The sequence below is a fragment of the Loxodonta africana genome, chromosome 12, assembly GCF_030014295.1.
Source record: "Loxodonta africana isolate mLoxAfr1 chromosome 12, mLoxAfr1.hap2, whole genome shotgun sequence".
Taxonomy (NCBI): Eukaryota; Metazoa; Chordata; class Mammalia; order Proboscidea; family Elephantidae; genus Loxodonta; species Loxodonta africana.
This window is the reverse complement of record NC_087353.1, coordinates 7,114,135-7,137,744: the sequence shown is the minus strand read 5'-3', so window position 1 is coordinate 7,137,744 and position 23,610 is coordinate 7,114,135. Positions and strand designations below refer to the sequence as shown.

Here is a 23,610-nt window from a genome sequence, read left to right as displayed (position 1 = left end):
ACAGGGCTGGACGGTGCTGGGCCCCCACTGGACTTTGCAGCTTCGCTTTCATTGATCTGCCTTTACGCACATGCCAGGGCCCTGGTGGTGCAGTGGTTAAACATTTGGCCGGTAACCAAAAGGTCAGTTTGAATCCATGAGGTGCTCCTTGGAAACCCTATGGGGAAGCTCTACTCTGTTCTATAGGGTCACTATGAGTCAATACTTGACAGCAACGGGTTTTTTTCGGGGGAGGGCGGGGAAGGTTTAGGTACATGCCAACACCTGAGCGCTGAGGATCAGTGTTATGAAAAAGGGCCCCACAAACCACCTTCAGCCATATAAGGCTATTCATTAGATCGACTGCCATCTTCTTGGGCAATAGCTATTTGGTCTTAGCACCAAGAACAGCTGTACTTCTTATTAGCAATTGGCTGTTCTTTATTTTAAGGACATTGTGTTCAGCTAACTGACTGAATTTCTCTTCCTGCTTTGGTTTTGATAGTTGAGATGTTGGGAGGCCATTTTAAGACTTTTGGCTTTTACTCTCTGGTAGGAAGACATGGAGGGTTTTGAGGAGACATACCAGCTTATATTTACCGGATCACTCTGGTTGCAGTGTTGAGACAGTCTCTAGAGGAAAGAATCTACCCACCCATGTATACTAAGGTTATTTTAAACTTTTACAAAAATTAGGATACTTTTTCCACTTTACAATTTATCGTAAACATCTTTCCATGGCAATATCTCATTTATTTTAAAAATAGCACCTTACTGCCTTATTGTATTTTGTGAAAATTTTGTAATTTGTTTAACCTCCGAGGTTAAACATTTAGGTGGTTTGTGTTATTATTTTCTACACTAACAATGCGACCAGAAGCCCCTCTGTGCATGTACATTTGTCAGAGTATTTCCTCAGGATAAAAATCTTAAAAGTTGAACTGACGGGCTAAAGAGTACGCAAATTTAGAAATTTTCACAGACAGAGCCAATGCCCTCCTAAAAAGGTGTACCGATGAACAGTGTTTTCAAAACACACTGAGAGTAGAAACTGGGGGCTGCTTCCAAGATGAAAAGAAAAGTCAAACAGGAAAAACAATTTTTATTCTCAAAGTAGAGAAGAGGAAAAAAAGAAGAAATTCAACTATAATCAAAGTACTTAAACCAGAACATTTTAATTTCCGTAAAGCACTATTAAAATATAAACGTTCTGATATGAGGTGATTTAAAACTTTACAAAAATATAACAGCCTCAAGCTATACAGTTTATTCAATTTAACAGAGTGTCCATTTTCAATTTTTACAGGAATTAGAAAAACAGATTCTCTATGTAGCAATTCAAGACATATACAGCTACCCATAACTGAAAAATTTTTCATTTTTACCCAATTTTTTCATTTTAGGTCTCAGATGACACCTGACCACTGTGTAGAAACACATGACTAAATAATACAGTACACATGTCTTCAAAGTTCACAGGTTTTGCAGTGCAGAGAAAAAAACAGGGAATGTCATCCTCTTTATATACAGGAATTAAGTCTCAGCTCCTTCGTATTTTCTTGTTAAAGTTTAACTCTTCTTAGATACACTGATTTTATTCACTGTTTCTCTGGGGAAGAATATGTGTAACCCAGTAATTAAAGAAAGTTGAGATTACTCTGACATGATCTGGAAAGCAAAAAAAAAAAATAATCATAAATTACGAGTTTGCTATTTTTTTTTAGATGTTAGCCTTCGGGCCAGCCCAAAGTAAACCTTTGAAATAATCATCTAATAAAATGTAGCTCTGGTAAAAAAAGGATGTTGGTGGTGACTTACCAGACTAGTGAGCCTTACGTTATATACAAGTATGGCAACAGAGAAGGATAAGTTCTGAATATTTGCTATCGCCTCTTTATGAGTCCTACGTCTCCCGTGAGGCCTGAACTTCACAGAATCAGAGTGCAAATACTGCCAGTGTATAATCTGGTTTGAAAGAAAACCATGTACAAACTGAAATTAAATGCAAATTGAAGGCTACCTCGAAGATGAGCTAGAAAAATTGGAAGTGAAAAGTGATGCCTAAGTGGTACAATAAACTGATTACGCAGCATTCCAACGTCACGCAAGCTGACGCTACGCCAGGAGCAGCCAAACGCCAAGTATCAATTGACAGCCTTCAACATCACCTGCCAACCCTTCTATTGTTTCATGGGAGAATTACAGCCCTGAATAAAGATTAACCTCAAATGTCAGGCTTTATATAACTTGTAAAGGCACTATTCAAATCCTGTCACGTAGAATTCAGTTTATAATGGACTTCTACTTCTAAAGTTATTAATCACAGAGAGCACGCACTAAGTTCTAAGGGAAAAGGGCAAAATCGATCGGCAACCTTTCCGAGTCAACTTCAGATCCTAGGATTGTCCCCAGGGAATTCGTCTACTGCTGCTGATGCTAGAGGCCTGACTGGCTGCCAACTCCTGGGCTCTAAGCCACTGATGGGAGCCTCCAGGCTGGGTCTACAGACCTGGGGAACAGCGAGGAGAGGCCTGACTGGCTGCCAACTCCTGGGCTTTAAGCCACCGATAGGAGCCTCTAGGCTGGGTCTACAGACCTGGGGAACAGTGAGGAGAGGCCTGACCGGCTACCAACTCCTGGGCTCTAAGCCACCGATGGGATCCTCCAGGCTGGGTCTACAGACCTGGGGAGCAACGAGGAGAGGCCTGACCAGCTGCCAACTCCTGGGCTCTAAGCTGCTGACGGGAGCCTCCAGGCTGGGTCTACAGACCTGGGGAACAGCGAGGAGAGGCCTGACCGGCTGCCAACTCCTGGGCTCTAAGCCGCCGATGGGAGCCTGGGGGATCCAAAGAGAAGTGGACCTCTAAGATTCTTCTAAAGTAGACTCTATTCTGCCCCAAGGAAGTTACCTAACCTCAGTAACCCTCTGTTTCCTCAACATGTGGACAATAAAAACTTAATTTATATATCAAACCAAAACTAAATCCATTGCAGTCCAGTCAATTCCTATTCATGGCGAACCCATGTGTTACCGAATAGAACTGCTCCATTGGGTTTTCTTGGCTGTAATCTTTATGGAAGTAGACCACCAGGCCTTTTTCTCCATGGTGCCACCGGGTGGGTTCAAACCACCAACTTCTTGGTTAATAGGCAAATGCAAACCATTTGTGCCACCCAGGATTAAATGAGGAAATAGGTACAGTACCCTCACAGTCTGTGGAGCATGATAAAAATGAAATAAATGGGAGCTACGATTATGATGGAGCCCCGGTGGTTAATAGCTCAGGCTGCTAACCAAAGGTCAGCAGTTCAAATCCACCAGCTGCTCTTTGGGAACCCTATGGGGGCAGTTCTACTCTGTCCTATAGGGTCCCTGTGAGTTGAAATCGACTCATCTGCAAGGGGTTGGTTTTCTAGGGGCCCTGGTGACACAGTGGTTAAGCGCTGGGGTGCTAACCAAAAGGTTGGCTGTTTGAAGCTGCTCCTTGGAAACTCTACGGGGCAGTTCTACTCTGTCCTACAGGGTCACTATGAGTCGGAATTGACTCAATGGCAATGGACTTTTTTGTATTATTATGATAGCACATATATATATCATAAAAAAAAATTTTTTTTATCATATAAGATATAAATGTGAGATCATTTCAATTTACTGAGTGCCAGCTGTGTCCCAACAGTATAAAAAGACATGAATTTAACTTTTGAAAAGGCTATCTATATTCTAGTCAAACGAAACGTCTATGATTCAGGAAAAATAATTGTTCCATCAGCGAAGAAGATAAAGGAATTACAACTGGTAGAAAAAACCCTACACCTAATTTTAAAATGTTATTATTTTCATGCTCATCCTACAGAGATGAGAGATACATTGACTAAATTTTATTAACTAGTCTTATGAAAGAGAAAACTCAATTTCAGAAAGCTCTTTAAGCGAAACTGGCATAAGATATATCTAATAACTGAAAGTATGCCTTTGCCATTTCTAAAATATTGTTTTACAGAATAACTTCACGTAGGAAAACTTTCACTGTGCATCCTATATGCACTAAAAGGGTATTCATTTATACAGAAAATTGCTTCATATATAAATTTTAGTTCTATCAGCTGTTAAAGTAGTTGTGGTCAGAACCAGTCCAATGATTTTAACATATGAAACCGAGGGAGCATTTTTGCTAAACTCCCAACAGTGGCCAAATATTCTCTTGACGCATTTCAGAACTCTAGCGTAAGAAAAGTCTTGAGCATGAGGGACACAATACAAATATTTTCTAATTAAAGTTTTTAAATGATTTTTTCATCTTTCATAAAAATCTTGTATTAGTTTAGCTTACTGGATTTTGCACAATTTGGGGTAAAAGTCTATTACAGAGGTCTAAATTTGTTAAATATTTAATACAATTTGGCCTCTCAACTGACAGAAACTAACAGGTGCTGGATCACTAGAGTAAAATGATCTTTTAGAGTAACTTATTCATATGTTAATTACATATTAATATAAACACAAAAAGCTCCAACTACTGTTTTCAACAGAGGGACGTGGCTTCAGCAGTTCTCCCACCTCTGTGACAGCGTCAGTTTCTCCTTCTCACAGGCTCTGTGCCATCTGCAACCAAAAGTGCTGCCATCTTGCCCATCTTAAACATAAAACCTCTTGACCCCACCTCTTCCTCCAGCCTCATTTGTCATCTTCTCTCATGGTAAACATTCTTGAAAGCATTATCGTTACTCAGTCTCCAGTTTCTCCACTCTTATTCTCTCTTGCACCCACTCCAAGAAAACTTTTACTTCTTCTTGTCCACCCCCGCCAACACTACTATCAAGGCGACCAATGGCTTTCGCAATTCTAAATCTCTTCCTAGGTATCTATCAAACAAGCATCTCAAACTTAACCTATCCCAAGCTGAGTTCCTAATATGTCTCTTCTCCCCAAAATCTGCTCCCTCTAGCAGTCTTTCCTGCCTCATAATTGGATACTTGATTCTTCCAATTGCTCAGGCCAAAGATGTGTCTCTTTCTCTTACATCCTACATTTGGTCTGTGAGAAAATCCTACTGAATCTACCTACAAAATATTGACAGTACTTCACCATCCTGGTCTCAGCTACAATTACTGTTACCCCTTACTGGTCGCTGCTTCAATCCACTCTCAACACAATGGCCAAAAAGGTTCTGCAAAGTGCAGTCAGATCATGTTGCCCTTCCACTCTAAGCCTTCCAGTAATTTCCCATTCTCTTAGAGCAAAAGCCAACAAACTTACCACGACCTCTGGGGCCCGACATGACACGATCCCCCTGTCACCTCTCTCTCTTCATCTGCTGCTCTACGCCCCATTTCACTCTGCTCCAACCAAGCTGGTCTCCTCAGGTGCCTCACAGTAGACATCTCCTTTCGACTCCTTCAACAGACTAGACGCATCTGCACTTGGCTGCAAGAATATCCTCCTTCCCTATTTATCGCTATCAAATATACTACACCTTTTGTTTGTGTATCTTGCTTATTTTCTGTCTCCCCCACTAGCACGTAAGCACCAAAATGCAGGATCTTCATCTACCTGGCTCACTGATACTATCTCTATGACCCACGACGGTGCCTGGCATCAGGAGGATGAACAGTAAATATCTCCTTAACAAATAATTAACATACCTGTGAGGCAGTCTCTCCTGGTTATCCCAACCTACAATGACCTCTTCCACTTAAGAATCAAAGTACTTATTATCTATACCATTCACCTACTAAATAAGAGCAATGTATTATAATTGCTTTATTGTTATTTAACTTTAATTTCTTTTTGGCTTTTGTTTTTTCATACATTAGTCTTGACTTCAGCTGTACTGTAAGGTTTTTGAGAATGGACACTATGCATTTTATTTATTTTGAGATTCCCTCAAAGTAATCTGCAGAGTACCTTTCATGCATACATTTAACCGAGTTTGTCAAGTGCCTGTTCTGGTCAGGCTCAGTGTCCTGCAAACAGTGGTGTAGAGGTGAAGCAGTTCTCCAGAAAAAGCCTTGATTTTCTGTGTTGGCAGATTTTCATGGTCTAAATACTCCCACCATGGCCCGTTTCCAGCCACCAATGTGATGTCACTGAACATGGAGCTGGGAAGACATGAGCAGTATGGGCTAGTGGCTGGCTCCAGCACAGTACTGTTTGCACAGAATGGGCACCCAACAAAGGTTGAGTAAGTAAACAAAATAAAAATCATCATAATAATTCAACTGTCTATCTGTAGGGGTTCAATAAGTCATACCAAGACGCCTGGAGACAGAAAAAAATGTACGCTCTACCAATCCAGCACAGGAGAAGAAAAAAGGGGGAAGAAATTAATTTTCTTGTTTCCATTTAAACTTATGGAAATTTGGCCCTGAGAGTTGATAGCTTGGGAGGCTGGAAAATTAGTTTGTACATATATTTCTGCATCTAGTATGTGATATATTTTTATATCAAGCAGAGACACAAGAAACAGATTCCTCTGGGGGACCCTACTCTTCCAAGCCATATGCGCAGCGTTATATTTTCTGACTCATTACTGTCTGGGTAAAGCGTCAGTGGCTCAGAGGCTAACCGTGACGAGAGTACCTCAAGCAGTAACGTACACACCGGGAGGCATCACGCACTGTTCTGGGAACATGTCCAGGGCGCTCTTCAATCCTTCAGTATCTTGCAGAAGTAACAGCGTTTTCATGTGATCCAGAATGAACACATCTGAGGGCGACAGGCTGTGAGATTCAAGACGTTTAAATAGCTCTTCCGTGGTTTCCATAAAGACAGCTGACTCGGAATCTTTGGAGAGACCTAAACAAAGTCAATATTATTATAAATAAAAATGTTAGGTTTTTTTTTTTTTTTATAAACTAAAGATAAGCTTTCCTCTCTTAAGGAAAGCTTCAAACACGTTTCTACTGAGAATGAGATGTTTGGGTTATACAAAGCTACAAGAGATAATCGGAAGAGGACAAAAAATAATAAAAAAAAAACACTACTTGTTGAATGACATGCAAACCTGATTAACCGTTCACATGTAGGAATATTTCTGATCTTTTAAAACACTTTCCCAAATATAACATGCAGCTAAAACCTAAGAACGGCAGCAGGACATATTTAGGTCATATATCTAAAAAAATTTAAAAAAGGGCTAAGGCTACTAGGTGTTTAGGATAAATCAAGGGGAACCTATAAAACGGGGATACTGGCTTCTGTTGTTTCTATTGAAAGATCAACCAGCCATCTTATTGTTGCTCCTGTAAAAATAATGTTTTTTCCTTTGGCTGCTTTTTAAGATTTTTATTATTGGTTTAATTCTTCAATGTTTCATCTTTTTTCCTCCAAGTTCTCCCTACTTTCTTGAATATTTTAATTACAGCTATTTTAAGTTCCTTGTCTGATAACTTCAATATTTTCTAAAAACCCAAATCCAAACCCATGCTGTTGAGTCAATTCCAACTCATAGAGACCCTATAGGACAGAGTAGAACTGCCCCGAGAGTTGCCAAGGCTGTAAACCTTTTTGGAGGCAGACTGCCACATCTTTCTCCCTTGTAGTGGCAGCTGGTGAGTTTGAACCACTGATCTTTTGGTTGGCAGCTGAGCACCAGCTGGGCTCCGTAATATTGTCTATGGCTGTGGTATATTTCTGCTTTTTTTTCTTCTTGGTATCTGGCTATACAGTCCTATCTCTTGACGTGCCTGGTAAATTTTTATTGACTGTGTATGAAAAGGACACCCTGGTGGCATAGTGGTTAAGAGCCATGGCTGCTAACCAAAAGATCGGCAGTTTGAATCCACCAGGCACTCCTTGGAAACCATATGGGGCAGTTCTACTCTGTCCTATAGAGTTGCTATGAGTTGGAATCAACTTGATGTCAATGGGTTTGGTTTTTGGGTTCATGTATGAAAAACTGTAGAAGTCTTCAATGATGATATTTTCCTCTAAAGAGGGTTTACCCTTTCTTCTGGAAGGCAAACACAGTGGGAATTAATCACCTTAATCCATTCAGGGACTGAGCTCACTAGAGGCTGGGTTGCATGTTTGGCAATGAATATCTACCTCTGGTTTGTCTTAGATTCTAGGATGAGGCCCCTAGGTATTCCACTCGAGGGTCTGGGTTAATTCTAGTCTCTTCAACACCTCAATACGGCCAGAGGTGTCATCCGAATATTTGTTAAGTATCTTTTCAATTTACTAATACCAACTGCTAATCAACATGTAAAAGAGGAAAGAGTTAAAGTCACTTGTGGCCATCTTCTCAGTAAAACTGATCTATTAATAAGGGTAGTTTTGTATCATTGTTTAATTACCTCCCAAATGATTATAAAGCCTGTATTTCTCAATTTATTCATAAGAAGACTGTCAAATTACCTAGTGAAATCTGGAGATGCTAAACTTGAATTTACCAGCAATGTCATTAAAATAGAAAAAGAGTTAATCTTGAGTGCCTTTGTTCCTGGCATGGAGCCCTGGTAGCACAGTGGTTAAGAGCTACGGCTGCTAACCAAAAGGTCGGCAGTTCAAATCCACCAGCTGTTCCTTGCAAACTCTATGGGGCAGTTCTACTCTGTCCCGTAGGGTCACTATGAGTTGTAATCAACTCAGTGGCAATGGGTTTGGTTTGGATAGCAGAGGAAAAATAAAAGCAGGTTTATTCTCACAAAAGATAAGTCCTTCAATTTGTATTGAGTTTTATTAAAGCCTGACCTAAGGATTAGAAAGAAGTACTAACCAGGAACCAGTATGGTTACATCAAGAGCAAAAAAAAAAAACCAAACCTGTTGCCATGGAGTCAATTCCGACTCACAGTGACCCTGTAAGACAGAGTAGAGCTGCCCCATAGGGTTTCCAAGGAGTGGCTGTTGGATTCAGACTGCTGACCTTTTGGTTAGCAGCTGACCTCTTAATCACAAGACCACCAGGGCTCCTCATCTACTATAGCAATACAAATAACAGTCACTCAAAAACGCTCATGGAAAAATCTTAAATCAGTATGTTACATGTTAAAGAGTACAATACAACATGTCCTAAAGGAAATAACTGCATTTCTTTTACTTCTTAGCTTATGAAAATGAAATGAGTTTATCAAAGCCTCAGATGTGTAATTATCTTTCACACAGAAATAGAGCCCAGAATACCAGCATATCCCAACACATGATTTTAGAGAAATAAGTTGATCATGAGACCAACCCACAGTTGAAGTCATAATTTTACTGAGGTTGGCTATATTCTATTTCTTTCGATAAGCACTATGTAATGTGCTAGTCTAGATCTTTGGTAGAAAGAATTCAAACATTCTGATTTTTATCTCTGAACTAATTATTTATTTTCAATATTTTAATACATTTTATAGCTTAAACATTAAACATTTTACTTTTTTCCCAAAATTTCAAGATAATATTCAAAAGAAAAATTAAGGAAAAAAGCATACCATCATAAAGATAAATTTCACGCGTTGACTTCAAAAAATTTAGGATACTATCTGCCTTTTCGTTGGTACTTTTAACACCTTCCTCATTGATGCCTTTAACATCTTCCGCGTTGGTGTCTTTAATGTCTTCCTCTTTCTCGTTGGTGTCTTTAACATCTTCCTCATTGGTGTCTCTAATGTCATGCTCATTGGTGTCTTTAACACCTTCCTCATCAGTATTTCTTAATTCTTCTTGTTCACTGTTGCTCTCCTCAGGCTGGTATGTGAAATTGATGCCAGAAGCTTTTGTTAGTAAGCCAGCTGCTTTCTTCTTTTTAATTTGCTGTTTCTTTTTCAGTTTCCTTTTTTTATTTTTGCTTATTGTGGTGCCATCTGTGTGCTGTGGCTGTAATTGCTCTTGTAAAAGACTCTGCTGTTCCTCTAATTCTGCTTGTTCTACATGGACATTATTGGGATTTTTAAAATTTTTCTTTGACTTATGCTTTCTAATTCTTTTTCTCTTTGGTTGATCATGAGGACCCTCATCTATAAAAGAAAAATAAAATGCAGCAAGTTTCGGTAAAATGGAACCATAACAGACATGATAGGTTAAGTAAAATTTCTATTAGGATCTTGTATTTCCAGTAGAAAACAAATTTAAAATATTTACTTCAAGGATTCTCAACCTTAGCTCACACTAATTACACTATCAAAGACCCCGGGAATAACCATAATATAAATTAGCAGTCTACTTTTTTTCCAAGAAAGGCACGTATAGCAACACCACATTTTTACACAAATAACAAGCATCTTCTACATTTGTTTGCCAACTGGGTCCTCCCCCGACAAGGTATTTTTATTTATTTGTTTTTAGTTTAACAACACTTTTTCATTATTGTGCTTTAGATGAAGGTTTACAGAACCAGCTTCTCACTGAACAGTCAGTACACACACTGTTCTGTGACGTTGGCTGCCAACCCCACGACGTGTCAGCACTCTCCCTTCTCAACCTTGGGTTCCCTATTACCGGCTTCCTTGCCCCCTTCTGCCTTCTTGTCCTTGCCCCTGGGCTAGTGTGTCCCTTTAGTCTCATTTTGATTTACGGGCCTGTCTAATCTTGGGCTGAAGGGTGAACCTTAAGAGTGACTTCATTACTGAGCTAAAAGGGTGACCAGGGGCCATACTCTCTGGGTTTTCTCTAGTCTCTGTTGGGTCAGTAATTCTGCTCTTTTTTTGGGAGTTACAATTTTGTTCTACGTTTTTCTCCAGCTCTGCCTGGGACCCTCTATTGCGATCCCTGTCAGAGTAGTCAGTGGTGGTAGTTGGGCACCATCTAGTTGTTCTGGATTCAGTCTCCATGAGGTATTTTTATAAGCATGATATGCTAATTTTTTGTTGCTGTAAAAAAAAAAAAAAATTAGCATAGCATGCTTACAAATATACCTCATGAGGGCATAATATGCAAACAAATGAAGAAGGGGCATGTTATTTGCACAAAAATACAGTATATACACTCACAGTTGTTACACTTTATAATATATGCTGTGTTTTTAAGAATAGAAGAGTTGTTCAAGTTTTATTGGGAGTAAAATTTCATTCCTATGGCTGTGGTAAAAAACAAAAAAAAACAAACATGAATTCTTATGTTTTTCACATCTTATTTTGGTATCTTCTAAGAGTTACTTGTATGAGAATAAAAAAATAATGATGACTGGTCATTTGAATCAACAATAGTTCACATGAAATGAAGATAAAGTTTGGGCTCTAGGTTAGCAGTAGCTGGTATATAAAATGAAATGTTATCAGTGATGTGCTCGTGAAAAGTTAATAACAGCTAATAACTCGGGGAGGCCCTGAGTTGTAGCATTTGTCAATTTCCCTGGTGTAAAAACTCCCACTATGGCTAATTTCAAACAACGGATGTGATTATTACTGAGTGGGAAGAGATACACACAACTGATTCTCCTGAGCTGGCAGGAGTCCGTTCTAGCACATCACTGAAATAGGTGGCCAGGGAGGAGAGAATAGGTAGGAAGCACAGTGGATAAGTCCTGACTCATACGATCAGCCAGAAGTGGCGTATCCAAAACATGAGTCATAAGGAGAAACACCCAGTGCATGAGGTTACTACTGGAATGATGAAGAACGTCTCACATGAGTAACTGGCACCAGGTGGAGCTGGCAGGAGATGGCACATAACACTTGAGGATGGATATGGAGACTGAAAGAAAATAATTATTATAAAAATTGTGCGCTACATCTAACCAGGTCTGCATACCCTTGGTGGTGTGTGCCAGTTAAGAACACAGATGTGGTCTACACCTCATCCTTTTGTGGCATAACACGTGGCTCTCCAGCCTCTGCCTGAATAGACTCAGAACTGCAACGCTTGTTACCATGCCATGAAGTGGTTGCATTCTCAATTTTCAGCTTTGAAGTTCTCGTTAGATTTTTCTGAGCTGCACACTACCACTTATCAAAGATCATTGTGAAAAATCAAGATTAAATGACATATATGAAATTTTTGAAACATGGTATAAAAATAAGACTTTATTTTATTGAATAAAAACTTGTTTCCCTATAGTTTCTGTTCAAGGACTTAAATCTTGTCCTCTGGAATTAGATACAGCATGTCTAGTTTCTCTTCCATGCTGGAGTTCCTCAAGATAGCTTTCATATTTCACCTAAGTTTCCTCAATAGCCTCAACAATGCTTGGCACCACAGAACTCCAGGCAGCCACTGGGTCAAATGTGCCTAAAGCAGGCACATTTCCTGAACAGAGCACCTAGAACACTGTAACTAGAATGTTATAGTGTTCTAGATGCTCTGTTCAGGAAAGCTACCTCTTCCTTTGTTCTAGACACTAAGAGTCACATCATACTCACCTTGCTCTGAAAATACAGTCATCTAAAACACGGAAGTATTTTAACAAGTATTAAACTTCATCTCTCTCATCTGACATAGACACAGCGCACGCACGCACACATACACATACAGGCTTGTTAAGTTAGATACTATGCTTTGGAAATGATGAAAAATCACTGTTTTTTTTTTTTTTTTTAACAAGAGCTCTCATTTTTCTCTTGATACATTTGGCGACCATACCTACAAAACCTATTGCTACCCTGAACTTTGCATGAAACCTACACTACTCTCCATAAAATCATGATACATAAGATTACTGTCTGGTCCATGATTAGTATATTTAATCTCCTCCATCACTGCTGGGTTTTTGAACACAGCATTTTAAATTTTCATTCACAAGTGTTAATAAATGTTAAGGAGTTGGTAAGTATAGCTGACAGACTAATACTGCATGAATGTCTTCCAACAGCTGACCCTTTAGCTGGTCTTTGAAAATACTAATGTTAACAAAATAACCACTGTTGATGAAATTTGCTTTTTTATTTCCCAGGTTCAGTTAAAAAAAAAAAAGAAAGAAAAAATATTTTCTCATTGGTATCTATTCAAAAAGTCTATGCTTGACTTCAATGATATGCAGGAAAGTAAGCCACAGAGTATTTCATGATTCAAAGTAAACCCATCTGGGAAATGATGGTACAGATCGTTGTGGGGAGCAAGGGGACGCACCCTTATTATTTACCAAGAATAATGCACAGAATGCTTCTCTCACGTCTCCTCTGGCTTCTTTATGAGCATCTTCCTTCTCTGTATGCTCTTCCAGTCTATCTAGCTAATTACCAATTTCATACTCTGTGGTTTATCTCCCTTTGTAAGCGGTAAGACTACAATATAAACTGTTCCTCTGTTGAGAATCGTAACAGTATTGATCGGTTTGTTTTTAAAAAAAGACTATAAAATAGTAATTTAAAAAGGCGAGAGTGGTAAAAAGGGGTTATAAAACGATAAATATATCATACCTTTATGTACGTGTGTGTGTTAGTATATGTGTGTATTACTTTTTAAACAAAAATTAAAATACACATTAAAGAATATTTTTAATCCATATCCCATGATGTTAACTGTGGCTATTTTTGGGTGGTTTGAGAGTCACTGGGTGGCGCAAAGGGCTAAGTGCTCAACTACTAGCCAAAAGGTTGGTGGTTCAAACCCACCTAGAGGCACCTCAGAACACAGACCCGGCGATCTGCTTTTGAAAGGCCACAGTCTGAAATCCTATGGACCAATTCCACTCTGCACACATGGCGTTGCTCTGAGTTGGAATCAACGCGAAGACAACTAACAAAAACAAGTATAGGTGTTTTGTTTTTTCCAGTGTACTTTCAGATTTCCAAGTTTAGGGCATTAAGCAGATAGCGCTTTTATAATAAGAAAAAAAAACTTGCTATTTTAAACTTGATGATGAAATTATGACATCTCAAAACTTATGGAAATGTCACTAAATCCTGCTTACGGGGAAATTTATAGTCTTAAATATATCAGGGAAGGAAAAAGGGTAACTATCAATGATGTAAGCACTCATCTCAAAAAGCTAGGAAAAAAAAAATCCAGCAAATTAAACTTAATGAGTAGAAAGACAGACATAACAAACATAAGGACAGGAATAAAGAAAAACAATACAAAAGAGAGGAGTCAACCAGCACTGAAACTTTGAAAAAAGAAAATGAACAAATAACTAATAAGACAGGTTGAGAAAAAAAGAGAGAAGGAATAAATAACCAGTATCAAGAATAAAAAGGGATATACTAATATACATCCTATAGACATTAAAAAGCTAATAAAAGGGTATTATGAACAATTCTATACAAATAAATTTGGTAATTTATATGAAATGGAGAATTCTGAGAAAAGTACAACTTATCAAAACAGACACATGAAGAAACAGAAAATCATAATAGTCCTATATCTATTTAAAACACTGATACTTAAAAATAATCCCGGAAAAGAACTTCAGCCTAGCTGGGTTCACCTGTGACTTGTGCTAAATGTTGAAGGAAAAAACTAACACCCCTCTTACATAAACATTTGCAGAGAATAGAAAAGGCAGTGGCCAGCTCATTTTATGAAGCCAACATAATCTTCACCCCAAGGCTGGACAAGGATAAAAAAGGAGAGCTACAGGCCAATCCCTCTCATAAACAGTGATAAAAAAACTTCTAACAAAAGATTAATACACAAATTTCAGCAATATAAAATATTTAATCAATTTTAACACCAATACATGCTAAAAACTCTCAACAAACTAGAAGGAGGAAAATTCTAAATCTGCTGCAGGATATCTACAAAAAATCAATATGAAAGCTTCTCCTTTGATATCAGGGAAGAAACAGAGATGGCCACTGTCATCACTTCTAGTCACCACTGTACTGGAGGTCCTAGCAGTGCCACAAGGTATGAAAAAGAGATAAAATGTCTAAGAACTGGAAAAAAAAAAAAAGGACTATATAAAAGTAACATTAATCACAGATGGCATACTGGATACACAGAAAATCCAAAAAGAATCTCTAGAAAAACAGGTGAATGGATAAGCAAATACAATGGATTACTACTCAGCAATAAAAAGAGTGAACTATCAATACGCGACGACATGGATGGACCTTAAAATAATTATGCTTAGTGAAAGACAGACAGACCTTCCTCTGAAAAAAGAAGTTGAAATGGTATGATTTTTTATATAAAATTCTAGGAAATGCAAGCTCATCTACAGCGACAGAAACATCAACAGTTGCCTGGACGGGGCAGTGGTGGGAAGGGGGAGGGACTACCAAGAGGCACAAGGAAGCTTTGGGAGGTGGTGAATATATGATTTTGATTGTGATGATGGTTTTATGGGTGTATGCATATGTCAAAAGGATTCTAGTGGTGCAATGGTTCAGTGCTCAGCTGCTAACCAAAAGGTCAGTGGTTCAAACTCACCAGAGGCCTCCTGGGAAAAAAGACCTGGCAACCTGCTCCTGTAAAGATTATAGTCTTGAAAACCCCATGGGGCAGTTTTAACCTGTCTACGGGGTTGCTATAGTTGGAACTGACTCAACAGCACACAACACATGTCAAAACTCATCAGATTTACACTTCAATCAAGTACGGTTTATTGTATGTCAATTATCTCTTCCAAGTTGTTTTTATATAAGAGTGTGTCTTCTAGAGTCAGACTACCCGGGTTTGCCTTGACTCTGCCATCGACCAGCTGTATGAGCTTTGTAGCTCAGTTTTGCCATTTGCAAAGTGGGGATATTAATAATACATCCTTCATAGCGCTATCGCGAAGATCCATGAGTTAATATACACAAAGCACTCAGGACACTGCCTACCACTCAGTAAGGGTGCTGAACTTGCACAATGATGTGGGGCAAGTTTGGTTAGATGGCATTACAGCTGCCTTTATTTCCATTTGTGCACATGTGGTTACTCCCACTCCAAGGTCTTAAAGGTACCAGGTGACCAAGAGTTTCCAATGTTTCTAGAAAATGAAATATAAAGTATCTTATATATCAGCTTACATAGAAAAATAATATACTCTAACCCTGCCTTATTTAAAACATACACCTACAACTGTAGTGAAACACACGACTGTGGGTTACACATATTTAGTCATTGATTAAAAAAAAAAAGATGTATATGAATAATTTTAGCATGAAGGAATGATTCAGCACCAAGGACAAAAGTTTCCATGTGTACTGGAGTTAAGAAAAAACTCTTAGCATAAATGTAAGGGCAATATCCTGGAGAAAAAAAAAAATTAAACACAACTCTAGAGGCGTTTCACAATTTAATTGAGACAAGCAGAGTAAATTTCTGCTGGTGAATTCTATCATAAGCCACAAAACTCATCTATTTTGCAATTACTGAACTTCTGTTTATCCAAACACTCCAGTTTCTTTATGATGTTTTTCATTACATTGCTCTGTTTCTTGCCAAACCAGGAAACATTTAATAAACAAAAGTCACATTTAAATGTGGGTGGCAGGATATCCGTGGTATACCAGTCCCTAATTACTGCTTTCACACATTCGAAGTCTTATCAAAGGGTGTGTTTCTCTGCCAGGCTGGCCATGATCATCTCTCAGATTTATCAAAGAAAAGAGAACCAGAGAGAACGACTTGCCAAAGTCAGAAATTGAAGGATTGTGATACAGTTAAAATTTTTTAAGTTAATCTGATGGCCATTTTCTCTCCCAAACTGTAGGCTTCCACAATGTATAAGGTGTATATAAGAAACCCCTCGCCGTTGAGCCGATTCCGACTCACAGCGGCCCTACAGGATAGAACAGAACTGCCGCACAGGGTTTCCAAGGAGCGGCTGCTGCATTTGAACTGTTGACCTTTTGGTTAGCAGCTGAGCTCTTAACCACCGTGCCACCAGGGCTCCAAATTGTATATAGAACCTTAATAATCACTAAGTTTTGGATTTATATTTCTAATGCCAGTATCTATGTATAAAGTGTTTCTATGTGGGAAAAGAAACTAACCAAGAAAAGCAGTGATCTGGTTCTTTCTTCTTATTTCCCAGTCAAATAACCCTTTCTACTTTTCATCTTCTTATATGCTTTAAGTGTTTCATCATAACCTTTGAGTGGGCCGTTTTGCTCCATTAGCTTGAGAAGGAAGTGAAGTTCTCAGGATTGATTCCTCTGTGGGAAAAGCAGTTTCTAAGAAGGTGTGTGTGTGGGGGGTGGGGTGGGGTGGGGTGGTGGTTATTCTATAACAGGAGGGTGTACCCTGGCCCAAAGTGCTGTCTCAAAACTGTATGCCATGGGCACAGGTGAAGTAGGCAGTAAATGGTCAGGCAGACACCCAGTTCCCATAAAGACAATGGGAAGATATGAAGAAAACATGAAGGTATAGTTTATGGAAGGACACACACTTTGACAATAATAACAGCTGCCACCTGGTTGATGTACTAGAGGTACTGACAACACTGTAGTCCAGACCATTTACTCTAGCTTGGATTAATTTAACAGCCTGAATTATTCTCCTGCCTCTGCCATCTTTACTCCTTCTGAGACACGTACAACTTGGCAGCAGGCATGAGCCTTCTAAAATGCACATCTCTCAAGTTCACTGCCCTGCTTGAAACGCATCAATGGTCAACTACACTCCTTGACGCACAGACTCAGTGCAGCACACCATTCTGGATCTGGTTCCCGCTACTTCTTTGTTCCAGGCATGCTGCTGACCTGCAGCTGTCTCTGCATGTCTACACAGGCTGGACAACCCTACTGCCCGGAACACTCTTCACTCACTTTGGTTCTATGTCTGGCTAACATGCCTCAGGCCTTGGCTCCATTTCATTAAGGGTTTCCTTGCTTTCACTGACCCTTGATTTTACCAGTCATTACATCCTTTTCTTTTCTAGCGATTGGTCTTTTCTGATGATATGTTCAAAGAAAGTGAGCCAAAGTCTCGCCATCCTCGTTTCTAAGGAGCATTCTGGTTGTGACATCTTCTAAGACATTTGTTCATTCTTCTGGCAGTTCACGGCATATTCAATACTCATTGTCAACACCACAATTCAAATGCATCAATCCTTTGATTTTCGTTTTTCACTGTCCAGCGTTCCCATGCATATGAGACAGCTGAAAAGACCATGGCTTAGGTCACCTGCACAATAGCCATCAGAGTGACATCTTTGCTTTTTTAAACTTTAAAGAGTTTTTTTTGTATTCTCTGACTACAAATAAAATTATAATCGATCTTATTTATTTTTACTATAATCGATTCCGACTCATAGTGACCCAACAGGACAGACTAGAACTGCCCCATAGGGTTTCCAAGGAGTGGCTGGTAGATTTGAACTGCCGACCTTTTGGTTAGCAGCTCAGCAATTAACCACTGCGCCAGCACGGCTCCATGTTAGGTAAGTGCGTACTAAACCCTGATCCTAGTCTCCTGTCTGATATGACCATATTGTCAGGTTCCTGTCAGTTTAAGAAGGCTTTTGAGGTAGCTGTTGGTTTGGTTGCCTCTATTTGTCAGGTAGCACCCATAAAATTCACTGTATGCCTAAGTAGAATACAGAGATGCAATGTTACTCATAACAACATAAAGAAAAATGTATTAAAAAGCTTTTAAATTTTATTTAAAGGAATATTTTATAGAAATCCTAGCTTTTTACACGATAGCCTTCAAAGTTGTTGCTTTTCTCTGACTATAAAAAATAGCTTAAGAATTAAAAAAAAAAAAAGTTCCACTTAAAACTACCCAGGCAATTCCCAAATTTAGATAGCACTTATACACTCAGACTCAAGCTACAAGTTACAGGAGTCACCAGTTAAAGACAACATCTCATAAAATGTGTTGTTCCCAATGTGAAAGATACTAACTTGTAAATAAATACATGGTACAAAATGGTTTTTGATTGTAACCCAAAGGCTAAAGTCAAGCGATTTGATTTCTAGGCTGACAAAGTGCATTCACCTGTCTATAGTAACTAAACGATAAAAAGACGTTGGTATTGGGCATGATCAAGTGAATGAGGCTGACTGGCAATATCAATTAATTAAATATACAGTGCCTGTTTATAAAACACATTAGAATGGAAAACCTCATCTTATAAATGATATCAATAATTTCAATTTTTAAAGAAATCTTAGTCTCAAATGACATTGTTGTTGACTTCTTGATGAGTAAATACTGACCTGAGAGACCATTAGAAGGTCCAGAAGATGAAGAGTCACCTCCTACCATTACTTCCCCATTCCCCTAACACAGGAGAAAGGAGAAGATGATCCTTTAGTTAAAGGGCTATGATGTTCATTCATTCCTCAAACATCTGAGTGCCGCGATGAGCCAGGCACCGTGCCAGGTGCTTCACAGGCAGAAGTCTATTAGGCATGGTTGCCGTGCTCACGGAACAGCAGGTGAGACAGATTTTGTTCTGATGAACCGTAGTACAAAGAGTAGGAACTCTGTTGGAGATCTGAATATAGTGTAGTGGGGATGTCAAAGAGGCAGTGACTAAGTCTACCCGGGAAGCGTTGGGGAAGAACTCTTCAAAAGGGGTGACATTTGAGCACTCTTTTACCATTTTCTAAATTCAGATATCATATCATAAAACTCTAGAACTATAATAAGAATGTGAAAATACAAAAAAGAAAGAGAATGATGATAAATGTAGAAAGTTAGAAACGTTAAGGTCACCAGAGATGGTCGTTAAGAAAAATCTGGGGGAAGGTAAAAAACCCTCATTAAGGCAGCCCTGGCGGCTCAGAGTCCGGATTCTCGCCTTCCACGTGGAAGCCTCAGGTTCCGTCCCGGCCAGGGCACCTGATGGGCACCCACCAACCACCTGTCAGTGGAGGCTTGTGCGTTGCTATGACACCGAACAGGTTTCGGCAGAGATTCCTGAGTAATAAGACTAAGACGAAAGGCCTGGCAATCTACGTCTGAAAATGAGCCGATGGGAAAAAGGATCACAATGGTCAGATCCACGACAGACCGTGGGATGGTGCAGGGCTAGGCAGTGCTTCATTCTGTTGTGCCTGGGGTCACCGTAAGTCAGGGGCCCACTTGACAACAGCTAACGACAACCACTACCAAGACTTTCATTATTGGATTCGTTAAATTTCGATTGTTTTATTTCCAATTTGGGTTTAAATAACTCATATTCAATCACTTGTTAATTCATTTATACATATTTCAGTTAATTTCTGTGCAAGTAATAGTATAAGATGCAAAATTAGAGCAACGCTATCTTTTCTAAGTACAGCATTCATATTATCTGAAAACCTTATGGAACTATCTTATGTTAGTATACCCAAACCAAACCCACTGCCACTGAGTCAACTCCGACTCACAGTGACCTTACAGGTCAGAGTAGGACTGCCTCATAGGGTTTCCAAGGCTGGAATCTTTACGGGACCAGACTGCCACATCTTCCTCCTGTGGAGTGGCTGGTGGGTTTGAACCGCCGACCTTTTGGATAGCAGCCAAGTGCTTAACCACTGTGCCACCAGGGCTCCTTCTATTACTGTATCTAATAAAAATCTTCAAAAAATAAAAAATATTCAAAGAGAAATAACCTTGTGTGTGACGCCTATCAGACATATTATTTTAGAAACCTGGAAAATAATTGTTTCATTTTATTGCTAAAATGGAATGGTTACCACGAAATGACCCAGGTTTGACCTTGTATTTATACTACCACTGCAGTCACCCAGAAAAAAGGGTTAGAAGTTTCCTGGAGTCACTAGCTTCCTATGTTTCTGTCCTTCTAATAGGAAGACGATCAGAAGACGGTTCTGTTGACTTAAAAGACCTTCCCATAGTTAAATGACCACAATCTTCAATCTTTCATTAACGTTTGAGTGCCTGGTGTGTGTCACGCAGAGCCTGATGTTGGTGATACAACAGGGTGTGGGGCAAGATCCCTGCCAGTAAGGAGCTTGCCTGGCAGTATGGGCACAGACAGACACGTGGTCACAGTCCACAGTGCTATGAAGGAGGTATGTGGTGGTGCTCTGTGCTACCCAAGGCTGTGGTGGGCAGAACCTGTCAGTACAGAGTTCTCAGAGGTAGTAGTAAGAGTTGAGACCTGAAAAAGGCGAGAATTAGTCAGATGGACAAATCCGGGGAGGGGCTAAGAACACCTTCTAGGCAGAAGGACCAGCATGCAGAGAGAAAGAGGTATACTTTAAGCCTGGGTAAGTCAATAACTTCAGGACTGCTCATTTGAGACCATTTAAGAGCATCTAGGAAATATGCCCAGGTCTAGGACATTACATCTTCACTAGTGTCCATTCCATCATTTGCCTCTAGTGTTCAAAATACACGTTTTCCAAGTCCACGCATACTAATGCTTTTTAAAATTGTCAGTAGGGGTTTTAGAACATTTTTACGTGTTTTTTTCACTTTGGAATTCACTGCTATGACCGACTATGCAGATCATTAAATTACCTGAAAGTGCAGCTATCAAAACAAGAGAATCTTTACACCGGAAACCAAAAATATCCCCTGAAGTCTTGTTCAAACCAAATGATAGTTTAGCTGAACTAGTCAAGGATGTCTGCCTTGAGCGCTGTGTTCTATGAATATCTATCTATCTGGGATCAAATTGATAACAGCAACTCGAAAGATTAGCTAGGAACCTTAGGGGGCAGTGAGTTTACGCTAATAAGCAAGGAAAAATCCAGAAAAGGCGGGGGGGTGGTTGCACAACTCAAAGAACGAAATCAATGTCACTGAATTTGTTGAATTGGTGTTTTCCCTGTGTATATTCTCAACAACAGTATAAATAAAACAAATTATTTAACAAAATCAATTAGAAGCTTATATTATCTTACTAAAGGCACTCCAGAACTTGACAGCATTATTCTTTCTGTCTGCAGGTAAAGATGCTTGTTTAAGTTGTCAGGAGTCAGCAGTCTATCTTGCCGTATGTACAAAAGAGGACCATAGGCCAGGTGCTCCTATGAAGGAGCCCACACGGAAGCCTGCCCTTTTCTATTCCCCATTCATTTCCCAGTGCTACAAGGAACAAGGGAAGAACCTCAGGGTACCATCTTACAAGGACTCCGGACCTCCAAATCTAGGGTAATTTGTGACACAGAGAATTTCAGACTTATCTATTATCCTAGTCTTTCCTTTGACTAATTCAGGAAAGCATCTGAAATGTACACTGGCAAAGTCCAAGTCCACTTAGGGAGCTTAAGAAACTGGCACCACTGAGTATAAATTCTCTGTGTTCACGGAATGAGGGCAACGCTGGACAGCCTGACTGACTGAACAGATGTGGGACTCCCAGACAGGAACACTCAGGGCAACGCTGGACAGCCTGACTGACTGAACAGATGTGGGACTCCCAGACAGGAACACTCACTCCTTTACAGCTGTAAGTCACACAGCTTCCTCCAGAGAGCTACGGTGTCCTCCTCTCTACCTGGGGGCAGATCCCTGGTTTCTGTCAACTGTCTGGCTCCTATTCACTCTCTGATGTGTCTGTGGCCTAAGCGAGCAATGCCGTAAAGTTAAAAAAAAAAAAAAAAAGTCAAGAGTCAGAGGATCTTGGTTTGCATCCCAGTCCCATAATTTATCCTATGACCTTGAACCAGTCACCTGAGTCTCAGCTTTCTTGTCTGCAAAGGAGAACAATCCTGCCCCTATTCACTTCACAGGCTTGCTGAAGGGATCAGATGTGATGATGTTCATGAAAAATATGCAGACTCTAGACCAAAGAACTTGTGTTTTTTAAACATGGCTTTATTCATATCACTCATTAATTCCATTCCCTGAAAAACATAGGCATACGGCAAATCTAGAATCATTGTCCTGTTACCACAGCCCAGAGAGCACCTTGAATATGTAGTACAGATCAAAGGCCTTTAATGACTCTGGTTGCCTCGGAAGAGGAAAACAGTCACAAGAAGTAGAGAGACCCTGACTTGCAAAAATAAGGAAAGATGGTAAACAGGTAAATGGGGCCTGTGATACCCTAATGTGTTCTGCAAGTCACCATAATGACTTGCAGAAATGATTATGCTAACTTGCTTTCTGAATGAGTCCTCTACCCCATAAAATAGCCATGTACATGGATTTGTGAAAATGTTTGTCTTGTATTGGAGTCTGGTGTTGAACGCACTGTATCTGACCCCTGCCGTCCCTAGATGGTCGTTACTACTATCGTCTTCCTCACCATTTCTGTGAGGACTTAGCCCTGCGTGGGTCCCATGGTTTGCTTTTGCTGGATAGGGACATTTACAAACTGGGATTCTACAGGGATATTATCTTTAACACCACTCCATTATTTATTTATGTTAACACACATGTTCATTGCAGTATATGAAGAAAATGAAATTCTGACCAAATATCCTTGTATACTGCCAACATAGATACCTGATATAAGTTAAGGGTTAATTAATTAGGTAATTGGTGGTGTAAATGTTTTGCGTTATGCAGAAAATCTTGGTAGATTGTTACATAAGTATTTACAAGTGTTTAGTGATTCTGGGGTAACTGCTTGGGATTTTTGGATAAGATGGAAACGTATTATTATTTTCCCAATTAATGGCATATACTATCATGCTGTCTTAAAATTTGCCGTCCATCACCTTTTCAAGCACAGATTAGACTTGGACAAGAAGCCATGCCTGTTTTTTAATTCATTTTTAAATTCTAAAGCCTCTCCCCAGGAACTTTCTGCTAATAGGTACTCATCCACCCTGAGATTCCGTTACTTTGCTTCCTCATTTCTCCTTCCCAGAAGAAATGCCTAGGGCAGGGGAGTTCCGATTAATGCCCCTTTATCTTTCTCACTCTCTGCAGCACACTGTTTGTTGGTCTGCAGCAGACTGGTTGTTAACCCAATCACCATTC

At 39.6% G+C, this 23,610-nt stretch overlaps 1 protein-coding gene across 4 annotated transcripts in view; it reads right to left on the bottom strand.

The window, feature by feature from the left end:
- Window positions 1–917: 917 nt before the first annotated feature.
- The window catches only part of ERICH1 (glutamate rich 1), a 112,896-nt gene continuing 90,203 nt past the window's right edge, over window positions 918–23,610 (bottom strand). The window contains exons 4-6 of one of the 4 annotated variants that reach the window (XM_023550384.2): window positions 9,399–9,923; window positions 6,560–6,775; window positions 918–1,647 (exon numbers count right to left, since the gene is read on the bottom strand). In XM_023550384.2, coding sequence (XP_023406152.1) covers window positions 6,561–6,775; window positions 9,399–9,923 — 740 coding nt within the window. In that variant the 3' untranslated portion in view covers window positions 918–1,647; window position 6,560. The other 3 variants (XM_023550383.2, XM_003411860.4, XM_064294980.1) reach the window with 3 other exon arrangements.